The sequence below is a fragment of the Cinclus cinclus genome, chromosome 12 (assembly GCF_963662255.1).
Source record: "Cinclus cinclus chromosome 12, bCinCin1.1, whole genome shotgun sequence".
NCBI classification, from domain to species: Eukaryota; Metazoa; Chordata; class Aves; order Passeriformes; family Cinclidae; genus Cinclus; species Cinclus cinclus.
This window is the reverse complement of record NC_085057.1, coordinates 13,904,355-13,914,244: the sequence shown is the minus strand read 5'-3', so window position 1 is coordinate 13,914,244 and position 9,890 is coordinate 13,904,355. Positions and strand designations below refer to the sequence as shown.

The window sequence follows — 9,890 nt, the reverse complement described above, 5'->3', positions numbered from 1 at the left end:
AAGCATATGAGTTGCCTTCTTCACTGCCTGCAGTGGTTGTTAGGTAACTAATCTTGATTTAGAGACTTTTGAAATCTACCAAGCATTTTTGACACCTAAGCATCTGACTGTTAAGAGTAGAAGTCCTCGTTAATTTCTGGACATGTAAGGCAAGTACCTAAGTATGTTAAGACTGTTGAAACTGGAAACACCTGCGCTATAATGACACCTGTGAAGAGGGTGTGGTGCCTTCCCAAATCAACCAAACCTGCAACAGCTGAGCCAGTCAGGTCAGAAAATTAGAAAAGAGGAAGCTCTGAACCCAAGGTCAAGAAGACTCTGTAGAAGGCTGCTCTCTAAATCAGCGTTACTGATTTTTTTTTTTAAATTTTTTTTTTAATTTTTTTTTTAAATTTTATTTCTTTAATTAACAAAGGTAAAACCAAAAGGGGTAGGCTCTACCTAATGGAGAGGTTTTTATACAACTGCTGGCTGGGCGTTCTTCACTGGATTCCCTTGAGAATATCAGGAGTATTAGGGCTTTATTGCTGTTCTTCTAATTACTGTCTGTAGATGTTATTTATTGTTAATTAGGTAGAGAACGTTGTGGATGAAGAATGGATGAAAGAGCGGGTAGATGTGTGAATAGGGAAAGTGGCAGAGGAAAGGTGTAGTAGAAATAGTTTAATGAAAAGATTTTTCTTAACAAGATACCACTTTTTGTCAAAGATAAGGATTCACACCCACTGAGTTTGACTGTGGCTTGTTCAAAGGAAACAGTGAAATACTCTTAAATAATATGGATAAACCTTCATTGTACAGAAAACAAACTGTAATTCTGAAGCATCCGTTCTGTTTCAAATTGAAATTTATGTCTATAATTCTCACCTGACTTGATTAATCGCTTTTTGTAGCGATTGAAACACTGCCTTGCCGTAAGGGAAGGTGGCTGTCCCGAGTTTTCTCCTTTGTGGTAACAGCTGACGATCCCTCCAGCCACGTGTATCAGTACACGGCACTTGTGGGGTAGCTTCACCACCAACAAGACAAAACCTAAATGAATATTTGAGGGCTCTGCAGTGAAAGGTACCGCCAAAATTATTCTATTTTTCAAAGCCTATTTAGTTATTTGGGTAAACTTTAAAGATCCCAGTATTAGCTTGAAGTCAGAATGACGGCATTTCAACAGGTCAGCGGAGAGGTCGGGGTTGGTAAAAACTCGGGAGTTTTCCTGGAGGTGAATGCAGAGGGTGCGGGCAGGGACGGAGCGGCCGGGAGCCTTGAGCCGGGGACGCGGTGTCCGGAGCGCGGGGAGAGGCGGACGCTAAAGCCGCTGACGCCGAGGCCGGTGGCCCCGTCCCTGCCCTGGGCAGGGGGCTGGGGACAGGCGGGGGCTCGGGCGGGACCAGGTGCGGGTCCGTTCGCCGCGCCGGAGCTCCGGGCGAGCGGAGCGACCCCGCGCCCCCGCCCGGCCGCGGCAGCAGCAGGTGGCGGCAGCAGCAGCAGCGAGGGAGTTAAAGCCCGCGGCGGGAGGAGGGGGACTGCGAGCGGGCGGGCGGCGGCAGCGGGAGGAGGGGGCCGAGGCGGAGCAGGCGGCGAAGGGAGGAGGGGGACCGAGGAGCAGGCGGCAGCGGCAGGAGGGGACCGAGGAGCCGGCGGCGGCAGCAGCAGCCGGGTTGCTAGGGATGGAGAGATCCCGTGTCACCCGGATGTGAGTGTCATGTTGGCCCAAACTCTGAGGGATTTGGCAGCGGCGAAGCAGCAGCAGCGGCGGCAGGAGGAGGAGCAGCGGCAGCCCCTCGCACGTCTCTAGTCACTACCATGGGGGTCGGGTAGCGGGTAGCGCACGGGCAGCGCGCACCTGGCTCGGGGGGGGGGGTTGGGGGGCGTCTCTGCCCTTTTTTGTTTTTTTCATTTTCCTCTCACACACTGGAGAAAGTGAGAAAAATGCACCAGCAGCCCGAGCAGCACCCTGAAGGTAAGAGCCGGGGCGCCCACCAAGGGCAGCGGCGTGCTTGGGGCTGAGGGGAGGGAGGGCGCGGGGGAGGATTTATGAGGGATTTGGGAGTCGGGGATTGGGGGGGGGTGGGATTAGAGAAGGGGTTGAGGATGGGGTCGGTTTGCGGTGGGAAGGGAACGGGCGGCTGTGTTCGAAGGGGGACCGGGAAGGGCAAGGGATGATACGAAGGCGGGACAAGGTGCTGCCTTCGTCGTGTGACCAACGTGCGAGTGGATTTATGCGCGTCTGTCCCTTGTCCTGGGGCCATTAATATCAGCTGCGGGAGGACGCGGCTGGGGCTGCGTTTGCCTCGTCCGTGTGTGACTGGGGCTGAACCTGCCCGGAGCTGCGGCTGCCCCGCGGCGGGGCCGAGGGCAGGGCGGCGGGGAGCGATGCTCTCGGCCCCTGCCCGGCGGTGCGCACGGGGGCGAGACGCGGGGCTCCGCGGCGTTAATCCGCTCCGCCGACGGGCTCCGGCGCTGCCACAGCCCCCGCTGTTGTTTATAAATAATTCCTCCCTCCTCAATCAGCAGCAAGTTAGTGTTGCCCCCGAGGAACGCAGTCACCCGGGCTTTGTTTCCCTTTCAGGGATCTATTTAAAAGACTATGGCTATATAGGTAGATGGGTAGGTGGGTGGTTTATTTGCGCCGAGCCACGTTTCATGACATCCCGAAGGGCAGGCGGAAGAGATGGCTGTGCCGTTGCATTTAAATGTGGGGGAGGAAAAAAAAAAAAAAAAAGAGGGGGCGGCAGGGGGAGCAGGGATGCTTTGGGAAAATGTTGGAGGTAGCAGTGCCACCTTTGCCCCTGCGGCGGCTCTGCCCCCCGTGTCACCCAGCTGTTGATGCGCCGCCGCTGGCCAGCGCTCGCCGAGCCGGGGCCGCTCCCCGCGGCGGCTCCGTGGGGGCCCCGCCGTGACCCCCCCACTCCCCGCCGCCATCCCGGGGAGCCATCTTAGGGCTCCCTCCCCCCCGGAGCAGGGACCGGCTCCGGCTCCGGCCTCGTCCCCGCGCGTTCGCGGCGCTCCCGCGGTCCGTGCCTCCCGTCTGGAGCCGGGGGGCTGTGCTTTCCCTGCCTCTCCGCTGCTTGACGGGGAGCGATGTTTTTCCTCCCCTGCCTGGGTAGATCGGTTTCACAGTTATCTCTCTTGCTAGCCCGAATTCCCAGCACGTATATCGTGCCGCTCCTCCATTTTTTTTCCCCACCCAGGCATCAAGTTTTGAATCGCACTCAGGAGCCTCTCCTTCCTACAGGTGCATGTAGGAGTAGACTGTTGCGCTAGTCAGAGAGCTCGCGAGGAAGGATCCTTGAGAGGAGGTGGTGTTTTGCCTCTTTGCTGTCATCTGCATAAAGAGCACTCAATTATTATTTGGAAGGCGCAGTTTGTTTTTTAAATTCTCTTAAGGAGCAAACCCAAATACCATCCTTTTACAGAACCAAAGCTTATCCTTTTACAATGGGTTCATGGTTGTGATTCCTAGTGCAGAAGACAGCAGAGCTTTGTGAACATGTTTATTGCAGACAGTATTGCATCTGCTCTTGTGGGAGGCATCCACGCGTTTTTCTTTGAGAATGCAAAGCGGGGCAAGATTTAACTTGCTTGCAGGACTTACCTCTCTACATTGCTGCTTATTCTTAATTGAACAATATGTAAGAATTGTAAACAACTATTCTCTTGACCAATAGAGAGAGAGTAGTAAATGCTAAGGTGCTACAACAAACTTGATCTTAAGGGGTAGACATGTTTTAACTGAATAAACTTGAGGACAGAAAGGCTTCCATCCAGTTAGAAAAAGACGTTGTAAGTGGAAGAATCAAAATGAGAAGTGTTTGTGTCTCAATACTTAGATCTATCTTGAAGTTGTAAACGTGATTCCTGTGCATATTTTCTCCCATTCAATTGCAGATGCCATAGTACAAGCATATGCATATATATTTGTATATGTAATGGCAACATCACACTGCCAGGAGGTCTTAAAACAATCTTTTTGGATTAGACCTGTTTTAGTGGAAAACAATTATAACTGAGTACTTTTTTCTTTTGTCCTACAGAGGTGAACTATGCAAGTAGCACCAGGATTCCTCTCCCTGGTGACGGACCAGCTATTCAGTCAAACAGTTCAGCACCATCCAAGCAAACTGTTCTCTCTTGGCAAGCTGCAATCGATGCTGCTAGACAAGCAAAGGCTGCCCAAAACATGAGTACCACCACAGCCCAGCCTGTAGGATCTCTGTCCCAAAGAAAACGCCAGCAATATGCCAAGAGCAAAAAACAGGGTAATACGTCCAATAGTCGGCCACCCCGTGCCCTTTTCTGTTTATCCCTCAACAATCCAATACGAAGAGCCTGCATTAGTCTAGTAGAATGGAAGTATCCTTTGTCGGAGTTGGCTTTTAAGCGTTTTTCTTACATTTTCTGATTGTATAAAGGGGACTGTATGACAGAATCTCTTGGAGCGTCACAATTTAGATGTTACATCACTTGTACTTGTGGAAAACTGTCATTAATGTCAATGGGAGTTAATTTGGCTTCAGTTGCTGTTAAAGATAGTTTCTTGTGTCATATTGACACAGAATATCATTTACTGAAGTAGGTAGCTCAAAGTCAGAGGAGAGTTCATAGCTGTTCCTCTTTTTCTGGGAGAAGCTGGGGGAGTATTTTCAAGCTAACATTATATTCCAGCAAATCTCTGCATTGCATTATTTGCCTTTCCAAATAAGGAAGAATGGATGGGAATGTATTTAACCCTCCAGTGTTAGGGAGATGGCCAAAGATGTAAACCCTGAATCTTCCGTATTGGAATTTGGGGTGTTGCCTTTAGGGCAAGTGAATTAGATGCAGAAATCTTTTTAAGAAGACTATTTTTCCCAGTACTAAAACTAGGGAAGATTTATACTTAAGTCAAGGAAATGTTCTAAGTACTCATAAATGTCTGAAATATAATAATCTTCTGAGCTTGTGCAACTTAGGTCTACCACCAAAAATATTTGGAAGCATGTACATCTAGATGTGAGATGAGAGATGCTGCCTTGTGTTCATGATGGGAAGGATGGCTTTTCCTTTAGTTCACTGGTTGTGATGTAGAAATATGTGCATTCCTCTGACAGAATGGATAGCATGTTGGTTTGGTATATTATTTAATTAGCAATAAAAGGTTTGAAATAGAAAATAGTTTTGCTGAGGTACAAGGAGAAATTTGTTAGCCTAATAGCCATGGCAACATCCCTGTAATGGGAAACAGCTGTTCAAGACAGTAGATTACTGAAGTAAAACTCAATTTGTTACTATAAACAGAACAGCCAACCTGGCAATAAGTGCTGTTACTCATTTATAGGGTTGGTGTTTCTCAGTTCTTTGTACAAAGTTCAATTGCAAATTGAAGATAGTGAAATGGCTTCTTCTTTCATTTCATCATTCTTCATTCTTTCATTTAAACTGGTACAAGTCCAACTAATTTCAGTAAATTGGCCTCTCCTTGGCTAAGGTCAGGTAAATGAAATTACTATGGATCTGGACTGGAATAACTCAGCGAGAATTTGTCCCAGCAAGACCACATCATAAAACAAGGTTGTCAGTTTTGTGATGATATCAACTGCTCGCTCCACTCTGGAAAATGTTCTAACTTTCTTTTGTGCACAATGTAGCAGCTGTTGATATTGATCTGCTTTGTAGACATGAACGTGACCCTCAAGGTGACAAACTTTTTTTATAGGCCAGCAAACCAAATTTAACACATCTTATAGGACATGTGGGCTTTGTAGGACTTCCCCCCTCCTCCCCGGGAACTTTTTAAACTGGCAAAAATATGCTTTTAAATGTGTTTTGTACTCTTACCCCAGTCTTTTATGGGACTCTTATGGAAATAAATCCAGAAGTTGTGCATCTAAAGCAACAAAGGATGCCAGAAATCATAGCTGAGATCCAAAGTACTTATTTTCCAAACTTCTACAGATATGTTCATCTCAGTACCTCCATGTTTCTGGTCTCTGAGAATGGTAAAATACCTTGTGGGAAAGGGAAATAAATGACAAACTGAGGGATGGGCTTCATATACATGAATTTTAAGAAAAGGAAGATTTTTTTTTTTTTTTTCTGGATGACAGGAGGTATCTCCAGGTTCCCACTGCCGTTGCCCAGCTCTAGTATAGAAAGCAGAGCTGCAGTCCATCTCTTGTCAGTGTGGAAGTCTGTAGCCTAAAATTTCATCTGTCCTGGCCAAAGCCAGGATTCAGGAATACAACTGTCATATATGGAGTGGCTCAGAATTTTCCTGTGTCAATTGTACAGCTTTCTAGCTCTCCTATAAGAGAATAGTTGTGGTTTTCTGGGAATCTTTCTCTTATCCTACTATGAACTATAGTTCAAATGATTTTCCTACTTTGGACAAATGTATATTAATGAGACCTGCATATGAAGATAGAACAGTTCTGTAACTATTCCTTGCCCATTATGATGACCTGCGTGTTGATTTAAGAGCAGATAATTATATCATCATTGGAATTTAATTTAAAGTGCTCTGTGACAGCATGAGTAATAGTTTTCATTCTTTTCAAAAGGAAGAGGACTTTGAAGGATCATTGTGATGGAAAATAATATGGTATATATAGTGCTTTAACTAAAGGTGATGGGGTGTTTGTCAGAGTTACCAGTCAAAATATTGCCTTAAAGAAAAGACTTGTTTTACCATTGCTGAAGCTGAAAGGAGGACTAGACTTAAGTCTGTACATACTCATAAGTTATGAGTTCCTTAACAAGATTTTCCAGACCATTTGACATATTTATACTACTGTCTATTTTTGCCAATTGTGTGGCCTTAGCTGTTTACATCCCATTCCCAGAAGATGATTCTAATTCAACTAATCATAATTTGGTAAGTACTCTGGTATTCTTATTTCATGTTTATTTGCTATGCTTTTAACGTGATTAACTGCCAGTATTTGAGACTGCACTAAATGCAGGTAATTTCAGTGAAAGAAATTGGTATATAGTGATATAAAGTGTATATGGAATTACTTTGTGGTCTTTTTTTTCCCCCAGTATTAAGTGTTACTTTGTCATGTGTTGAAAATGAGGTTTTTAATCAGTAAAATTCTTTGGAGAGAAATGTGCATTAATATTGTGCTCTGATCATATGTTTTCGTGGTATAAAATTTTTAATTTGTGTTTCTATTGCTTATATTGATTACAAATATTTACTGTCTGTTACTGTTCCTGACACTTCTTTCAGACTTGAAGGTTTACTGCTTTTTCTAGTGTACTTGTCTGTTCTGTTTGCAGTTTTTAATGGTGTTCTTTGGCTGTTTATTTTACTGGGTATTTTAATTTTTAATGAGAGGATGGTGAGAATTTTTGCTTTAATATATTTTAAAATGATAGGAACATCAATGTGAATTTTCAAAGTAGTCGCTACTGGTATAAATCCCTTCAAAAAAGGGATGGTATTGGAGTAAGTGGTGTGTAGAGATGTATTTCTTTGGTTGAAAATAGTATACTAGGGTTGTGCTTGAATAGGTAAAATGGAAACTAATTGTTTTTAATTCTGTAAAAACTTACAAAAGCTATTACTCAAGGGTAATATTGAATTACATTGCCATGATTTTGTTGTTTATATTAAACTCTGTCTTGAAATAGTGGAGTTGAGTGGTCTTGTGCACTCATAATCTGCATGTGACTCTTTGGGTGGGAAAGAAAGTTCATGGAATAAAGAATTGGGTACCAAGAAGTAGGTAATTTTGGATTCATTTACCTGGAAAATTAGGGTTGATATGAGGTCTTCTATTTTATAAGCATGTTTTTATAATTTATGGTGTGTATTGGTTTATTTCTTTAAATGTAATTATTTTGTGCAGATGACCCATTTTAAATTTTTTAAATTGTGATTAAGTAAATATGGACAATAGAAATTGCTAATGAAAGGCAGAATAACTCAGGTCAGTGTAAAGAAAGAGTTATGCAGCTGTGTATCCAGCCAAACAACAGACTTTCTTTTTTTTTCCCCTGTGATGTTCAGGGCACAAATCTTCATATCTGTCAATCCACTCTGAGATCTGCTAATAACTGATTTCAGAAAACATTACATGAAAAGGGTCAAGTAGTCACTTGTGTCAGAGGCTAATCATTTTGAAAAATGTTTTCTAACATTAGTTTTGGTAGCTTGTTGTCTGGTCTGACCCAATTTCAATTCTACAACATGCTCGTATTTAGAAAGACCATGGGCATTTTCATCCCTGATGATTTTTCTTTTTTCATCTAATGTGGCCAGGCTAGTCTAAGCAATAATATTTTGTCTTTTTTTCCCTCCTTAATGTGAGAGATTCTTAATCCTTATCTATTTTAAGTAGAAGGGTTCTAGAACCCCTCCAATTATTTGTATAAAAAGTTTTCTTGGCCATTTAAATGATCTCAAGTTCACATTTAAATTTGCATCCTGTTTATCCTGAAGTCGAGTCATTCCACTAAGTTTGCTCAAGGAACAGAATTTGTGCTGGCAGTGTACTTTGAGCTGCTGGGACAGATTTAAACTCAATAAGGGAGCATGCAGACAGATGCTGTGTGTTCAGTCTAATAAAAGAAATAGTTCTGGAATAAGCAGCATTGGCCTTTCCTATGACTGAGGTTCTCTATCACGAAGTATGTTAACCAGTGGTCTGGGTTTGTGTCTCTCCTCTGGTATTTCACTGACAATTTTCCTTGGTTTGTGTGGATTTAAGTGCACTATGAGGGAATATAGCAGAAAAGCTGAGGTAGAAACCTTGAGGCTTGCTGGGGAACCTGCTGGATCCTGTGTTTCCTGCTGCTTGAAGTGCTTGTGTCAACAAGTGTTGGAGAGAGGACTGTCTTACAGTGGGAGCAGGGATTATTAATAATGTTCAGATCTTTTGTCTGGTTTGTGAACAGACTGTATCTTAACCATCATTGAACCTTAGAGGTTTTGGCAGGGTTTTGGCTCCCTGCATGCAGACGTGGATGCCTGACCTGAGCCCTGCACTCTGGTCTTGCTAGGAGACTGCCCCACTCTGGCTTTAATTCAAGTTCAGCTTCACAAATTTTGGTTTGCATATGGATATTATATCTAACTTGGTTCTCTCAATGTTGCTACACTGAATTGAGTAGATTAATTGCTTTCCATCAGCTAGCTGAACTGGCTTTTTTTTTAAATTTGTAAACAGAAAAATGAAGTATTTATACATGTGGGATTTTTCTCTGAATACAAAATAGACCATTTGTAATCAGCCTCAGAGTGAGAAAGCAATGATATGAGAGCAAAAACCAGTGGAACACTGGTAAATGGGAACTAGAAATGTAAACTTTTCCATTTTTGGTTGGGCTCATGAAAAGGTACATATGTGAGAATTTGAGCAGTCCAAGTATTCATCCTTTATGACTTGGAAAGTTTGCAGCTGCAACCCCAGTGCAAGGATGTATGTGCAGAGCAGGTATCCACTGTTCTCTGTGGTGGGAGGTTAGAAGGCAGGGTCTGCATAATGGAGTTTCCAAGACTTGTAAAAGAAACCTGAGAGGGTTTCTGAGTCTGTCTTTTCCTGTGGCTGAGCCAGTGAAATACTGACCCTGTATCTACCACCCAGACTCTGATTGTGAGCCCTGTTCTCCCTTTCTTATTAATGCTTCCACATGTGGTGCCTAACCAATGTAAAGTCAGTTATATGTTGCAGTAGTAATGGCAAAATAAATTTTATAACCAAATATATAACAAACATTTTAAGAAACAGGTGTATGTGTCTTAAGAGAAATAGTAAACCAAATGTATGCGTACTTAGGTATTTTTTAAAAATAGACCATATCTTGGGTATCATTTATTCTTGGAAATAAGTCTATCTTTAATCCTATGGCTTTATCTTAACATAAAGGTCTGTGAGAGGGTTCCAAACCCTTCCTTTTGGAGTAGTAGA

General features: G+C 43.5%; 1 protein-coding gene across 1 annotated transcript in view; it reads left to right on the top strand.

Annotated features, from left to right (window-relative positions):
• The first annotated feature begins 1,926 nt into the window (after positions 1 to 1,926).
• Positions 1,927 to 9,890, top strand: part of CACNA1D (calcium voltage-gated channel subunit alpha1 D) — a 167,911-nt gene continuing 159,947 nt past the window's right edge. The window contains exons 1-3 of the mRNA XM_062500851.1: positions 1,927 to 1,957; positions 4,032 to 4,350; positions 6,745 to 6,850. Coding sequence (XP_062356835.1) covers positions 1,927 to 1,957; positions 4,032 to 4,350; positions 6,745 to 6,850 — 456 coding nt within the window. The remainder of the gene's footprint in view (positions 1,958 to 4,031; positions 4,351 to 6,744; positions 6,851 to 9,890) is intronic.